Source organism: Rhinopithecus bieti, unplaced genomic scaffold (genome assembly GCF_001698545.2).
Source record: "Rhinopithecus bieti isolate Rb0 unplaced genomic scaffold, ASM169854v2 scaffold_13207, whole genome shotgun sequence".
NCBI lineage: Eukaryota > Metazoa > Chordata > Mammalia > Primates > Cercopithecidae > Rhinopithecus > Rhinopithecus bieti.
Window position 1 is genome coordinate 5,441,192 of NW_016807866.1, and position 16,858 is coordinate 5,458,049.

Consider the following 16,858-nt stretch of genomic DNA (forward strand, 5'->3'; position numbering starts at 1 on the left):
GCCTCCACAGATTTGTCATCCAGGCTGGAGTGCAGCTGTGTGATCATAGCTCAATGCAGCCTCAAGCTCCTAGACTCATGTGATCCTCCTGCCTCAGCCTCCAAAGTAGCTAGGACTACAGGCATGCAGCACCACACCCAGCTAATTTTTTTAAATTTTTTGTAGAGATGGGGGGGTCTCACTATGTTGCCCAGGCTGGTCTCAAACTTCTGGCCTCAAGTGATCCTCCCACCTCAGATAATAACAGCACCTGCTACTATCTACCTTGTTAATTACAGCCATCAAGGTGTAGAGTGGTAACCCTACATTTGTATTAAATACATTGTATTTTGGGGAGTTTTTTGTTTTTTGTTTTGAGACAGAGTCTCACTCTGTTGCCCACACTGGAGCGCAGTGGCATGATATTGGCTCACTGCAACCTCGGCCTCCTTGGTTCAAGCGATTCTCCTGCCTAAGTCTCCCAAGTAGCTGGGACTACAGGCGCCCGCCACCACACCCAGCTTATTTTTTGTGTAAGTAGAGACCGGGTTTCACCATGTTGGCCAGGATGGTCTCAATCTCCTAACCTCGTGATCTGCCCGCCCTGGCCTCCCAAAGTGCTGGGATTACAGGCGTGCACCACCGTGCCTGGCCCGGGAGTTGTTTTTCTTTTTCTTTTTTTTAATTTTCTTATCGCCTAATGTTAAAACTACATAGAATAGAAGGATATTAACAGAAGAAAATAGTGAAAGCTTGTAACATGAAGATGAGAAACACCCTCTGAAAGGTGAGAGGGATGAGCACAGGAGAGAAATGTGTTGGTGAGGGCAGGCGCTGGTGTGCTGTCGATGGGACTCTAGCATGTCTAGGGGACGCTGGCATGTGAGAGACACAGGAGTGTTGTGTGGGGATACTGGCATGTGTGTGGGAAATGCTGGCGTGTTGTCTGTGGGGACACTGGTGTGTTGTGTGAGGGGTACTTTGATGTGTGTGTGGAGGTCACTGTCCTACTGTGGGGGGCTCTGATGTGTGGGGGTCGCTGTCCTATTATGGGGGCGCTGATGCCTGGATACACAGTGGGCCGGGCTGCAGAAAGATGCATTGTTCCTGCTCCTTCCTTCCTCTGTTTTTTTCCCTTTAGTTCCCACAGGGCGTTCTGGACTGTAAAAAAGTCCTTTTACAAGGGATTCCTGACAAGGCTGTTCCAATATCAGCCCACAGGTCATGGGTTCTGCTACAGGTTCCCCCTCGGGACAAAACCTGCTGCCCAGCATTTACCTATAGTATGGACGGCACCAGCCGACCACCAAGGAGGAGCCAGAATTGCCTCTGCTGGACCCCAAGGGCCCCAGCCAGGAGTTTCAGTGAGAAAGCCATTTTCACAGAATTACAGACCTATTTTCTATTTCTGTTTCCTCACACATCACTGCCAGCCTCCAGACTTAACACGCTCCACAGAGGAGGGCCTATTCTATTCTTAGCTGCAAAGATTCTCGAGGAATGCCTCCAATCATCCTTAACTTCTTGCTGTCTGTCCCCTCAGGCCAAGTCAGCAGTTGGAGGTTTACCACCCAAACTCAGAACCAGACACCAACAGGGGTGCAAGTCTTGAGGAGCCTCAGGCACACCCAAAGCACCAGCAGAGAGAAAACCAAGAAAGATGGCAAGGGGGCGTCCGGGGAGGGCGGTGATTAGAGAATAAGGAAGAAAACTGCGCCACTGGTTAAACAGCAGTGCAAGCTGCCTCTCCCTAGGTGGGGACAGATGGGTTTGCTGCCCTCAGAATGATTTTACAAGAACAGCTTGCCACTGGAGTCTTGGAGTCCAAAACAAAAGAGCAGCCGAAAGGAAGTGTGTGGAGCCACAGGTTTCTTGCAAAGGGTCTGTGACTTCACATAACTAGCATTGTCTACAGTCTCATACTACTATTCTTCAAATAAATGCAGATCTGCTGTGCTGATGGAGTACTACTCAGCTGTAAATAAATGCCGATCTGTGCAGATTAACTCTTACTCAGCCGTAAATAAATGCAGATCTGTGCTGATAGAGTATTACTCAGCTATAAATAAATGCAGATCTGCTGTGCTGATGGAGTATTACTCAGCTGTAAATAAATGCAGATCTGTGCTGATGAACTCTTACTCAGCTGTAAATAAATGCAGATCTGCTGTGCTGATGAACTATTACTCAGCTGTAAATAAATGCAGATCTGCTGTGCTGATGAACTATTACTCAGCTGTAAATGCAGATCTGCTGTGCTGATGAACTATTACTCAGCTGTAAATAAATGCAGATCTGCTGTGCTGATGGACTCTTAGCTGTAAATGTTTCTGGGTAGCTGCTTTTTGTCACTGTTTTTAATTTTTATTATTTTGAAAGACAGGGTCTCACTCAGTTGTTGCCCAGACTGGAGTGCAGTGGCACGATCCTGGCTCACTGCAACCTCAAACTTCCAGGCTCTAAGCTGTCCTCCTGCCTCACCCTCCCGAGTAGCTGCGGCTACAGGCACGGGCCAACCCGCCCGCTCATTTTTTAAATTGTTTTGTTGGGGGGGTGGGGGAGGCTCATGATGTCACCCACGCTGGTTCAAGAGATCCTCCCACCTCAGCCTCCCCTAAAGTGATTACAGGTGTGAGCACCGCACCCACCCATTGTGCATTTTTTCTAATCACTAGATGAGGAAAGCACAATGACCATGTAGGGTCTGCAAAGTTTTTCATGTTCAAGGGGCTGTCCATTTTGAAAGATGTAAAGGAATTAACATATTTAGGTGCATTCACAGGGAAGAGGAGAAAGAAATTCTGGCACAGCACCTGTCATTGTCAATAGTTTCCCGGGAGCCCAGCCTTGCAAGTGGTTGATATGCTGCCGACAGCTGCTCTGCAGAATTGCTGGGACTAAGGCCACAGGTCCAGAAAGCTTCAAATGGTTACTACCAGGCCCTCCACATAAGAGTCTGCCCACTCTCCATACAGCATATGATGAAATACACTGCATTATACTGAATATAGAAAAAAAGAAATATACTGCAACTGTTGAAACATAAACACTAACTGTATATACAAACAGGGAAAGATGTTCAAGAAATCATGAGAAAGTTTTATTTTAAACTCTGCCTGCCTTCTGAGGCCAGCAGGCCCCGTTCATTTGGTTTCGCTGGGCTCCAGTGAGAAAGGAATTTCAGTTCTTGGGAAGAATGAACCCTGGGAGGGTAAACAGGACCCTGGGCAACACTGTCTACGCAGCGTCCCTGGCATGGGCCTGAACACGACCAGCAGCCCCTGTGTTACTTACGCAGGCAGTCCCGAGGCCACAGGCAGCTGAGAGCTGTGCAGGAAGCATCCCCTTTTCCCCACCCAGGGTCTGAGCAGGATCAAAACTCAAGAGTAAGAACAGAGGCCAAACCACCGCCGTGGTTTGCAATTAGCTGACCTACACTGAACCCCAGAATCAAGCAGACAGGCCCACCGCGGATGGGCCAGCTCCCCAGGTTGGAAGGCCTGCCCAGGACAGCCGCCAGAACAAAGCAGAAACGGCCGCTGGCTAAGCCAGTCACTCTTCCCAAGTGAATAATTAGACAAGCGCCGCCTTGGGAGGCCAGGAGCATGCTTAGAGGACATTCCCTCCTCCTGGAAGCCCTGTGTCCCCTAGGGGACTCTTCAACGCCCACCTCAGTGCAGTCACACAGGGAAGGGCTGGCGGCTGGGCCACCCTGGTGGGAACCCAGGACTACCTCACGCTTCCCCACACCCACTGCCCAAAGCCACCCACCACCAACCTGCCCCTTAACCCAACGGTATCAGAGCATCTTAAAAGCACAACCGCTAGACTCTGAGAGCTGCTGTGTCAGATAAGAAGCAGGCCCTGTGGTGACAGACCACACACGGACACAGCTGGCTCCTGGCTCCCTAGCAGTCCGCCTCTCTCCTCACAGTTCAGCACTTTATTCGGAAGAGCAATAGACGTGCTATCCAGACAGCTTGTCCACCTTCACTCACAGCCTCACAGTCCCAGAACCTGTGCTGCCCCCTGCAGAAATCCTGCACGTCCTGGGGGCGGCCACCGCCCCAGCCCACCATGACGTTCTTCAAATTAACTTCTGTTTCTGTAGGAAAAGCAAAAAGAAAAGGATGAAGTTCCTAATTGTTGAGTAGATGCCACTCTCAACTCTATATAAATTTAGTCCATCAAACCTTAGTCTAAAATGTGTGACTAACACCCACCAGAGGAGGTGACCAAACACACTTTGGTGAAATCAGGTAAAAGCTGTTTGCAAACTGTGCAGGGTCTCGGCAGATGCCCTGAGAATCTTTAGCTCTTCCATCCACAAGGATTCCACCAAAGTTAGTTGGTTTATTAGGGCCTCTTTTTCATCCTTCATATGAGACACCTGAAAGATATTTTTTAATTATTGTTATTGCAGTTATATATATATAGAATGTACCTTTTTAACTAATTTTAAGTGTACGGTTCAGCAGCATGAAGTACATTCGCACTGTTATAGATCCACCACCACTCTCCAGCTCCGCAACTTTTTCTATCACCCCAAACAGAAACTCTATAACCATTCATCAATAACCCTATTCCCCTCTTCCCCAAAGCCCCAGTTACCTCTGCTCCACGCTCTGTCTCTATGAACTTGCCTATTCTAGGATCCTCACAAGAGTGGAATCATACAGTATTTGTCCTTTTGTGTCTGGCTTATTTCATTTCCATAATGTCTTCTATCTTCATTAAAATCACTCTTTAAATCCCAGGCATTTTTGCATACAAATGAGCTGATTTCTCATTTAACTAAAACATTTACTCAACAAACACATCAATAAGAAAAAATGCTTGAAGTCATACAGTAACTTTTACTTTTTACCTTTTAATAAAAGGTAAAGGCAAAGATGGAATCAACCTACGTATTCATCAACAGATGAAGAAAGAAAGAAAACATGGCATATATACCCAGTGAAGTACATTCAGCCTTATAAAAAAAAAAAGGAAATTTTGTCATTTGTGACAACATGGATGAACCTGGAGGACACGTTGTCACATGGCAATAAGCCAGCACAGAATGACAAATATTGCATGATCTCACTATATGTGGACTCTAGAATCGTCAAACTCATAGAAGCAGAGAGTCAAATTGTGGTCACCAGAGGCTGACGAGTTGGAGGGGGATTAGGGAGATGCTGATCAAAAGACACAGAATCTCAGCTGGACAGAGGATTAGTTTAAGAGATCTATTGTACATCGTGGTGACTAGTTAGTAACAACATATTATGTACTTGAAAATTGCTAAGAGTAGATTTTAAGTGTTCTCACCACAAAAAAATAAGTATATGTGATCATGCATATGTTAAATAGCTTCATTTAGCCATCTACAATGTATACATATTTTAAATCATGTGGTACACTATAAATATGTACAATTTTTACTGACCAATTAAAAATAAAGACCGGGCGCGGTGGCTCAAGCCAGCACTTTGGGAGGCCGAGACGGGCGGATCACGAGATCAGGAGATCGAGACCATCCTGGCAAACAGGGTGAAATCCCTCTCTACTAAAAAAATACAAAAAACTAGCCGGGCGTGGTGGCGGCGCCTGTAGTCCCAGCTACTTGGGAGGCTGAGGCAGGAGAACGGCGTAAACCCGGGAGGTGGAGCTTGCAGTGAGCTGACATCCAGCCATTGCACTCCGGCCTGGGCAACAGAGCGAGACTCCATCTCAAAAAAAATAAATAAATAAAAATAAAAATAAAGAGGCCAGGTGTGGTGGCTCATGCCTGTAATCCCAGCACTTTGGGAGGCTGAGGTGGGTGGATCCCCTGAGGTCAGGAGTTCAAGACCAGCCTGCCCAACATGGTGAAACCCCATCTCTACTAAAAATACAAAAATTAGCCAGACGTGGTGGTGGGCACCTGTAATCCCAGCTACCCAGGAGGCTGAGGCAGGAGAATCGCTTGAACCCAGGAGACGGAGGTTGCAGTCAGTCAAGATTGTGCCATTGTACTCCAGCCTGGGAGACAAGAGCAAGACTGTCTCAAAACTAAAATAAACGAAAAAGAAAAAATAAAGAAAAAAAATTGAGAGAAAAAGCACAGGTACAATGTTAACAGTCAAAAATGGAGGCCAGACACAGTGGTTCAGGCCAGGCGCTGTGGTTCACACTTGTAATCCCAGCACTTTGGGAGGCTGAGGCGGGTGGATCACCTGAGGTCAGGAGTTCGAGACCAGCCTGGCCAACATGGTGAAACCCCATCTCTACTAAAAATACAAACATTAGCTGGGCATGGTGGTGGGCACCTGTAATTCCAGCTACCCAAGAGGCTGAGGCAGGAGAATCGTTTGAACCTGCGAGGTGGAGGCTGCAGTGAGCCAAGATCGTGCCACTGCACTCCAACCTGGGCAACAAGAGTGAAACTCCATCTCAAAGAAAACAAAAATAGAGGTAATTACATCAACATTTATTTATTTAAGGCACTAAACAATGCTCTTATGAAATGCACTATCCCTAATAACATGTACAAAACAAGGAACTGCTGAATCAAGACAATTCTTTAAGGATGTCACATTCTAGAAACATACCTTTTGAAGCATAACATTAGTCTCTTCTATGAAATAATAGCATATTTTCTGGGCTATGTCCAAACTCGTCTTCTCATTCGTATCTGAAATTACTTCCCCAAGAAGCACTTTTTTCCAGCATGTACTAGAATCAAAATGTTCCATGACACAATTTTAGCAGGCTCTCAAAAAGCAGACTTTTCTATTTCAATGCAACACATAAACTCCTTCTCCTATTTCTCCAGGAGCATAATACAACTCATTCCATAAGCAGACTCCCCAAACCTCCACGCCACTTGCAGCTCCTGTGTGGAAGCCGACCAGGTAATAAGAAAGGAGGAGGAGAAGCTGAGAAGAAAAAGCACGAGGGGTGGGTGCTCTCTGCAGGCAAGGACTGAATGTTATTATCATCACAAACCTGTGTCTGACCCATAAGTAAATGAAGTCCTGTCCCCGGCCATGGGAACGAAGCCAGCGACAGAGCAGGAGGGTGAGTCCACAGCCGAAAGGCAGAGGACTAAGGAGCAAAGGTGGGAGTTTTCCTTCTCTTCAAGTGACAGTCTGTCCAAAATAGTAGCAAACTGGGACACAATTCACAAAGCCAAATGTTCCGCGTCTGGAAGGAGGAATCTACAGCAAGCCTCTATCCCCATGAAGGTCATTCCAATGCTCTACTACAAAGGCTCGCAGGAAATGGGGCTCAGTCAGCAGGCAGGGCCCACTCTGGCAGGTCTGCTGTGGCAGATGCAAGGGAGCCACAGCAGGATGCGGAGCAGAGGTGGCAGCGCCAGACCCAGACACCAGAAAGAACTACCGGGAGAAAGAGGATGGAGGACCGGATTCTGAACACCGAGAATCTGGAAGTGGAAGTGGCCTTCGAAGGGGAGGAAAGATGGCTGCTGTGGAAGTAAACAGGAGCCCATTAGAATTCAGAACAGCTGGCAAGACACAGCCCAGAAGGCTTCGGCTTCAGAGATGACAGGTGAAATGAGTTCTAAGGAAAGAAAAAGGAAATGACTGCGTGTCAGGCATGGTGTTCAAGAATAACCATTATCTAATTTAATCTTCAGAGTTACCTAGCAAAGAAAGCACGATTATCCCCATGCCAGGGCTCACTCAGGGAAGTTGAAGCACCCACCCTAAGTGACAGAGCTAATGAGAGGCAGAAACAACTGCAAATACGCATCAGCCAGAGCCCACACGTTTTCTCCACCACCCACTCAGTAAGCAGTAACTCAAATGGAAGAAAAGAGGCCTAAGGAAGACCTCTGGGAAACAGCCAGTTGTATTTAATTTTAGGCTGAAGTGTCCAAAAAGGACTCATACCTTGTTGCCAGAAGGATTTAAAGAAGCTTACATGAATGCACACGAAATAAAAGGTAAGATGAATGAAGGCAGAAAACAAGACAAAGGAAGAAGAGGGGAGAAAAGACAAGACACAGCAGGAACGGGCCAGTGTGAAACCGCACGCCCTAACATTAGGTACGTTTGGATGGACCTCAGATTTGCCTCTCAGTTTTCCAGCGAACGAGAAAAAGAAGGAAACATCAGTTAAAGAATTCATAGTATCTGTAAGATAAAAACACTCCATTTGCTAAGAATAAAACAAAACTATGTTTGGTGTTGAGACCAGGGAGAAATTTTACTCCAAAAGTTCCTAGAGAAAAAGAAGGAAGCAACATCATCTCATCCACAAGAAGAACAGGCATCACGGAAGGGGCACCGACTGCTCCCAGGTGCTGTGCCTCATCTCAGGCAGTCCTCCCAACTGCTCAAGGACAGCCTGCACCATCTTCAAGAGGTTCTCCCTGGATAACTAGCAGCAGAAGGTTGAAGGCTGCTCTCCCTGCCAGGGACTCAAGCCGAAGCTGCCCCTGCACTGGGTACAGCACAGCTGGATATGCCGACAGGTGGCTGCAGGGAGCAGGACTGACAGCAGGCAGGAACATGAGGGAGCCTGGCCAGGATGCACACCCACACCGGGAGCTCCCTGACCTGCCTCCCCCATGGAAAAGTCCAGCTCTTCAGCCAGGCTTCTGGATCTGCCCCAGGGCAGGACCGACGTTAGGAGCTCGAGCTCTACTTGTCCTGGGCAAAACCTACGTACTCTCAGACTTTCCTCTGAACAGTGCCAATGCCCACACTTTTTAAAGGATTTCAGGTCACCAGGAGGAAAATATGAGTAGAAACAAAAAAATTATCAGAACTATGTATTCTGATTATGATTCTAAAACCACAATTCCAAAACGGTTAAAACTTAGAAATGAAACATTCACTACATGGGCAAGTTACATAACAAAAAAGCAACTTCAATGTAGGACATTACTTTTTCCCCCCTGGTTGGGTATCTGAATGCAAGCCAAAAAACAAACAAACGCTCCAAAGTTATATCCAGCCTGTTGCTACAGCTTAAGACCAACACATGTGAAACTTACAATTTTTCAGCTTCCAGACATAACAACTTAAGGGCTGTGAGTAGCCTCCAAGATGGTCCATCCCATCCGAATGTCAAATTTCTGAAGCAGAAAAACAAATAATGACAAATCCGTCATTTCAGTATTTCATGACCTCACAGCAAATGACTGAAGAGTCAAACACATTTTTAAAGGGGTTGTAGGCCGGGCGCGGTGGCTCAAGCCTGTAATCCCAGCACTTTGGGAGGCCGAGATGGGCGGATCACGAGGTCAGGAGATCGAGACCATCCTGGCTAACACGGTGAAACCCCGTCTCTACTAAAAAAACTACAAAAAACTAGCCAGGCGAGGTGGCGGCACCTGTAGTCCCAGCTACTCGGGAGGCTGAGGCAGGAGAATGGCATGAACCCGGGAGGCGGAGCTTGCAGTGAGCTGAGATCCGGCCACAGCACTCCAGCCTGGGTGACAGAGCGAGACTCCGTCTCAAAAAATAAATAAATAAATAAAGGGGTTGCTAAATGTCATGTAACCTGCAATCTTGGCCAAAGGACAGGAGAAAATCAGTCTGCAAATACTTAAAAAGAAAGCCTAAGTAACACAAAATTCTCTCCCCATTTTTTTTTAAGAGTAAACAGCTCTTTTCCAATAATTTTAGTAAGAAGCTTGAACATGGATGAGGGGCCTGAGGCAGGGCCCCTGCGCAAGAGTTCCCAGTAAGAGAAACGCTTAATAACTGCAACTAGCCGGGGCATCCCACAGATGGCAGCCACCACTGCCAGGCTGCTCTCACACCATGGTGGGATCATTTCAAACTTAATTTCATCCAGAAAAGAAAATCCGAAAGGGAAAGCCTTGAACCCCGTTTAGCCACTTGGCATGGAATCACCTAGCTACCCACCTACCCCAAGAGGCTGCACCATGTTGCCAGGTGCCTGGGCTCTCCTGAGGGCCAGCCTGGCCCTTCCACATGACCACAGGGTACACAGACTCATCCTGGGCCACCCATCAACACATCCAAGCTCTCTTTTCGTACCGTAATTTAATATTTCTAGCTTGTACCTTATGCCCCTAAAGAAGTTTCTTTCAAGTGTCTTCTACTCCTTATGTCCTCCACAACATCAAGCACAGTTTTACTGCACACAGTAAGTGCTCAATACCTACCCGTCAGCTGATACAGGGTCAGGAGGTGTCAGGGTCACCCCCATGGAAAATTTAACCCCAGGTTTTCCATGAACATTTCCTAAAGGAATAATTTTAAGAGGGAAAGAGAAACACTTACTCTATATAGCCATGATCCTTTAGAATAGAAATCTTTTTGTCCATCTGTTTATCTCTTGATGGAAGATATTTAACAAGTATTTCTATATTTTAAAAAAAAATCAGACTGTTAGGGCATAAATTTGGACAAAAGTATGTCTTCCTTCCCTTCTCAACTCACCTCCTTTCCCCTTAGCAACCCAGACATGCACAAACAGTTCCACCTAATTCGCACAAAGGAAGGCTACTCTTCCGAGTCCAATTCAGTCGCATCAGTACTGAGTCCCTGAAAGGCTCTAAGAATTCCAAGGCTGGAGGACTAAATACGCGTAACCTCAGCTCTTGCTCCCACTAAGTAAATCCACCAAAAACAAGCAGGTCATTAGGACATCAGCATGAATGTTGGAAAATTACAGTCAACAAAAGTAGAGGCCCTGCAAAAACATGAGGAAAGGTTTACAATACTGAGCTTTTTCCAAACCAGAATTCAAAGTAGTCTGGATATTAGTGACTGCAACTACAAAAAACTTAAAGTAAATACACACAAACTAACAAAGCTATTTGAAGAAGCAGGGTAATGAGAGATTTTTCTATTTTATTTTAAAATGTAAATATAACTAAAATATAAGTTTTGCTCAAATTAATTTATTCAACAAATGAATACTTCATGGACATCAATATTAAATTTATCAGGATTTTGAAAACATGAAGCCAATCTCAAAGCCGGTTTTCTAGCAGCAAGACCCAGTTTTTGCTTTTCTATTTTTATTTTGAGAAATCACATTATTATTCTGCCTTATAAGATGCAGTAGTAACAGTTTGGCCAAGTTTCTATTTCCAATCAAATCTATATTAAAAATGCATCAAATTATGTATTTAATAAAGCCATTTTTTCATGGCCTAGAAAACTGCTTCTCTGTTTCACAAAGGGAAAAATCAGTCTTCTATGTACTTTTTTAACACTATATTTGGAATTTTCACGTTTTAAGTGTAATGGCTAACTTACTATTTTAAAATAATAAAACTGGGCCAACTACGGTGGCTCCCACCTGTAATACCAACACTTTGGGAGGCTGAGGCAGGAGGATCTCTTGAGCCCAGGAGTTGAAGACAGCCTGGGCAACATAACAAGCTTGTCTCTATCATACGAAAAAACAAAAATTAAAAATAATAATAAGAAAACCAGGACAGGTGCAGTGGCTCACTCCTATAATCCTAGCACTTTGGGAGGCTGAGACAGGTAGATCACTTGAGGCCAGGAGTTCAAGACCACCCTAACCAACATGGAGAAACCCCATCTCTACTAAAATTACAAAAAGTAGCCAGGCGTGGTAGCACATGCCTGTAATCCCAACTACTCCGGAGGCTAGGGCACAAGAATCGCCTGAACCTGGGAGGCAGAGGTTGCAACGAGCAAAGATCACGCCACTGCACTCCAGCCTGAGCAACAGAGTGCGACTCTGACTCAAAAATAATAAAACCAATGATAATGGCTAGTTAATAGAACACAAAAGTACATGAAGTCAAATGTCATCATGGCATCAACCTCCAGAAACAAGGACTATAGATTTATCTCTGTGATTAGCACAGTGTCTTACACACAATAGGTGCTTAATAAATATTTTTTATGCATTGCTTTCTAATTCTATTGTCTTTAGTGACAGTGACATCTCAGTATAAACATTTCCATCCTTTAATATTGTATTTATTTCCTTAGCAGTTTTCCTCTTCTTCTATTCTATATTTTGACCCAATGCAATGAAAACTTCTTAATTCTTCTTATCCTAAATATCAGTCAGAGCTTTGTTGTTTTTACTTCAACACTGAAATTACAGTCAGTAAGAGTAAGGCTAGGCCTACCTAGAAGAAAGTTAGTGATGTGTATGTCAGTCTTACGGTTTTGATATTTATTAAAACTGAATATACACATCTCCAACTGGGAAAAAAAATCATATAGTGTTTATGTTAAGAACAAAGTTGATTCCCACCTCTTGAGACATAAACACAAGCATGAGGATTACGGACGGAAACAAATCCATATTCCAGGAACAGCCGCTGATTATCGTGAGGGCCGTAACAGATGAATACCTCTTCATGCTTTCTCCAACGTGAAGTCGTTCTAATTTCATAAGAGTGAGTTTCTTCATTAAATGCTGCTTTTACCTAGAAAGAAAAACTGTTAAAGGTTTTTTTTAAAGTAAGGTGTAAAACTACAAAACTGATTAAGTTATTATGTAACATTAATGTGAGTCAGGTGCAGCTTTCAAACACCCATCAATAAATGTAACTATCCATAGGGAACATGCCACTTCCGGTTTCATCCACCTCGACTTCACCCTGTTGATGAGGGAGGGAGTCCTGCCCTAGGGTACTGGGGATGGCCATACCACATCACCTGACACAGCACAGATGAGATCATCAGCAGTTTACTGGTCACGTCCACTCATAGCCCAGGGAAGGAGGACATGGTGGTGCCAATAAACTTTATCTGTAAAAAGCTAGAGAGTAAACATGTTCAGCTTTGCCAGCCCTATGTGGTCTCTGTCACAAGTTGTATTTTTACAATCCTTTCAAACTGTAAAAACCACTCTTAGCTCAGGGCTTTCGGGCCACATGCCCACAGGCTGTAGTTTGTGGTGTGGTCTTCCTACAGTAGACTATAAAATCATTGGTGTGGCACATAAATGCACCAAAAGTCCCAATAAAAATAAATCACTGCACTGGGGACTGACGGAGTCCCCATGTCTAGCATCCTATCCCACTACACACCCCTGGTATTATTTCATCCACATCAACCACAGAAACACGCATCTAATCCCAGGCTCCTTTGCTCCTGATTGTTAAAGATACTTCTTTCTACAAAAGTAACAAGCAGACAGCCCTTGTTCCTAGGCTAAGAAAGCAGAGCGGGCACCTCCCTAAGCTCTGATCTCACGTGGAGAGCACATGAGTTTAGCACATGGGCTCAAAAGGCATGACTGCTCTTCTCACAGTGGAATGTCATGTAAAGGTGACAGCCAGGACACGGATCCCAGCCATGTCCCTCCACAACACACCCCAAAAGCGTTACAGGTGAGTTGACTGATGGACATTCTCCTGCTCTCCAAGCCAGGCCTCTACCCCTGCATGCCCTGCAAATAACACTCGTTTCCCAAATGAGCCACCTGGGGAAAAGGCTCGGGAGGATGCGATCTGTGACCACCTCTCAAATTGGGTTTCTTTCATTACTTCCCAGAACCCTTTCCCCACAAATACCCATCCATTCAATAAACATTTACTGAACACCTACTATGTGCCAGGCCCTGCCATGAGCACTGGGGTGACAAAGAGGAACAAGACAAAGACCCCATTCTCAAAGATTTCAGAGCTCAGTGGGAAAAAGAGCAAGTTAGTCAGCGATCAGAGCAAAGAGAAATGCTGTGACAGCTATAACACCAAGTTTAAAAGCAACAGGGCAGGAAAGCAGGCTGGGCTTCAGTCCTGGTCTGGAAGGAGGAATGAGGGAGAAGGAAGGAGGGCTCTGCACCACAGCCTGCTGGGAAAGACCGGACAGGGGATGCAACACGAGGTTCTGTAGGCCTGAAGAGCAAAGTGGAGAAAATGGGTAGAGGCAAGCACTGCAAGAGGGACAGTGGGGTCTGGAAGAACAACAGGAGCCTCCTGACGACAGGCCATCCCGACAGGGTCACCTGAAGCTGCCGACGCCTCTCCCTGTGGTGTCACTCACCATCTACAGTCACAGGTTCTGGGCAGTGGAAGCCTTCCTATCCAAATAGAATAGCTGCTCCCTTGTCAGCTTCTCACCTGGACATGTGGGCTATGATTCAGCAGGTCCAGGTATGGAGCAAGCGCACAGGTGTCCGGCTCTGCAGAAAGGCATTCCTGCTGCCTGGGCCTCAGGTACACGGCTCTGGTGTTGACGGTGCACCAAGCCCACAGCAGGGCACTGTAGCTGAAGATGCTGTCAACAGCCTCCACAAACAGAGGCTGCAGAGAAGAGAAAAAGTCTCTGGAGGAAGCAAAGAACTCCTGCACATGGGCTCTCTGTTCTTCAGCCTTTGCTTTTAAAGATTTGGGAAGAAGGTTCACCACTTCCGGCTCCAAACAAACAGGGCAGGTATAGGCCTTGGGTAAAATCTCCAGGTAAGGCTTCCAAAGAGATCGGTCCCCAGCATGCTTTTCCGAAACTAAAAAGGTACACAGCGCCAGCAGAGGAGACGGAGGAGGCTTCCACCTTTGAAATTAAAAGCCGGTTTAAAGGAATTACTTTGATTCAAAATACGAAATAAGCCAAGCAGTTTGTTTTGCTGCCAGAGGGAGTGTGTTCAAACTGTCAACACGCTCAGTTTACTTAACAGACTCAAAAGAGTTCCTTCCTTCCTTCCTTCCTTAAGGCTCTTCCTTTCCGGGAGAGCACAGCCCCAGTGCCAGTGCTCTGAAAGACCCATACTTACATGTCAGAAAAACTGACTCACTAGGCGAAGTTCCAGGTTTGTTTGCAAGAGATTCCTCGTTGCAAAAAAACCTCTTTGCTTCCAACTTGGTTCTCCAGTTACAAAGCTTTTGACCTAACTCCATTTGTCTCACCTAAATAAAGATATAAAATATGGTGGGGAAAAAATGGTGGAAAGAACTGAGACCTGCACCATCCGATATAGTAATCACTGGGTATGCAGAGCTATTTAAATTTAACCCTTAATTATTTAGAATTAAATAATATTTAAAATTCAATCCCGGCCGGGCACGGTGGCTCAAGCCTGTAATCCCAGCACTTTGGGAGGCTGAGACGGGCGGATCACAAGGTCAGGAGATCGAGACCATCCTGGCCAACACGGTGAAAACCCGCCGGTATTAAAGACTTCAAAAACAAACTAGCAGGGGCCCGAAGGTGCGGGGGGCGCACTGTAGTCCCAGCTACTCAGGAGAGGCATTGAGCAGGAGAATGGTGGGTAAACACACAGGGAGGAACAGAGCTTGCAGTGAGCTGAGAATCCGGCACTGACACTCAGCCTGGGCACACAGAGCGCGACTCCGTCTCAAAAAAAAAAAAAAAAAAAAAAAATATCAATCCCTCAGATGAGATAAGCCTATGTTTTAATGCGCAATAGACCATTCAGAAGGAGCTAATGCCACCATACCGGATAATGCAGAAAAAACATCTGTCATTGCTGAAAGCTCTGTTGGAAGGCACCAACCTTAACCAAAATGGAATATGCTCATATGTACTTGTGCAGTTCTAACGCTTTTATTCCTAAGTTTACCTGCTCTATTACAAATTATGTATCATAGTATTTTTGTTTTACACAATTGCCAATAAAAAGATCTCATGTTGCCCGAAGGTATTTAGAGAAAGTTTTCATCAATCCTTCAAGGTCCAGATTCCTATACTGCCATACATTCTACTCAAAATTTCAGAATGATTCAGAAAATGTTTGTAATGACAGCATCCTTGCCTCTACACAGGCCTAAAAGACCTATTCACCTTCTTCCAAAAACATGCCGGGGGAAGAAAGTCCAGAAACTTAACGGTTAAGAAACAGTATATGCCAGGCACAGTGGCCCTTTGCCTATATCCCAGTACTTTGGGAGGCCGAGGTGGGTGAACCACTTGAGGCCAGGAGTTTGAGACCAGCCTGGTCAACATGGTGAAACCCTATCTTTAACAAAAATGCAAAAATTAGACACGGTGGAGCATGCCTGTAATCCCAGCTACTTGGGAGGCTGAGGCATGAGAATTGCTTAAACCCAGAAGGTGGAGGTTGCAGGGAGCTAAGATCGCCACTGCACTCCAGCCTAGGTGACACAGTAAGACCCTGTCTCAAAAAAAGAAAAGAAAAGAAAAAGAAAAGAAAAAAAGAAACGGTATATTCTTTCAACCCTCATAATTTAGAAATCCCTTCCACTGCGGGTCTCTCACTCTGTCTTCAGAGATGCCCCAAAACAAAGGCCCAGCAGAACGTGTGCCAGAAAACAGTTCTCCCACATCAGCCTCCTCTCTTCTATACCCAAATAAAACTAATTCTTTCATAATGTCAACAGCTCTTCAAAGTTCAAGAAAAACTGAAGTACAATAAGGGTAGAAATAAGAGACAGTAACTTACATTTGTCAAGAGCTACTATGATGGAAGAGAACAGGCTACTAAGAGCCAAAGCACTCAGCTGTGATTTACATATATTATCGCATTTAATTTTTATTTCTTAGTAAGTGATAGATGGGGGTATCACACCCATACTCCAGGAAGCCTATTAAAAACCTTAAAAATGCCATTTACAGTGAATTAAGAACAAACTTTCTGGCTGGGCACAGTGGCTCACACCTGTAATCCCAGCACTTTGGGAGGCCGAGGCGGGAGGATCACGAGGTCAGGAGTTCAAGACCAGCCTGGCCAAGATGGTGAAACCCTAACTCTACTAAAAATACAAAAAAAAAAAAAAAAATTAGCCAGGCATGGTGGCGGGCCCTTGTAATCCCAGCTACTTGGGAGGTTGAGGCAGGAGAATCGCTTGAACCCAGGAGGCAGTGGTTGCAATGAGCCAAGATCACACCACTGCACTCCAGCCTGGGCAACAGGTGAGACTCCATCTCAAGACAGACAGATAGAGAAAAGGAAGGAAGGAAGGAAGGAAGGAAGGAAGGAAGGAAGGAGGGAAGGA

At 45.5% G+C, this 16,858-nt stretch overlaps 1 protein-coding gene across 8 annotated transcripts in view; it reads right to left on the reverse strand.

Moving 5' to 3' along the window:
* Window positions 1-2,677: 2,677 nt before the first annotated feature.
* The window catches only part of SETD4 (SET domain containing 4), a 26,232-nt gene continuing 12,051 nt past the window's right edge, over window positions 2,678-16,858 (reverse strand). For all 8 annotated transcript variants that reach the window (XM_017883955.1, XM_017883958.1, XM_017883957.1 and 5 more), the window contains 7 exons: window positions 14,009-14,438; window positions 12,193-12,367; window positions 10,227-10,308; window positions 8,969-9,049; window positions 6,555-6,678; window positions 4,203-4,369; window positions 2,678-4,084 (listed from right to left, as the gene is read on the reverse strand). In XM_017883955.1, coding sequence (XP_017739444.1) covers window positions 4,235-4,369; window positions 6,555-6,678; window positions 8,969-9,049; window positions 10,227-10,308; window positions 12,193-12,367; window positions 14,009-14,438 — 1,027 coding nt within the window. In that variant the 3' untranslated portion in view covers window positions 2,678-4,084; window positions 4,203-4,234. The remainder of the gene's footprint in view (window positions 4,085-4,202; window positions 4,370-6,554; window positions 6,679-8,968; window positions 9,050-10,226; window positions 10,309-12,192; window positions 12,368-14,008; window positions 14,439-16,858) is intronic.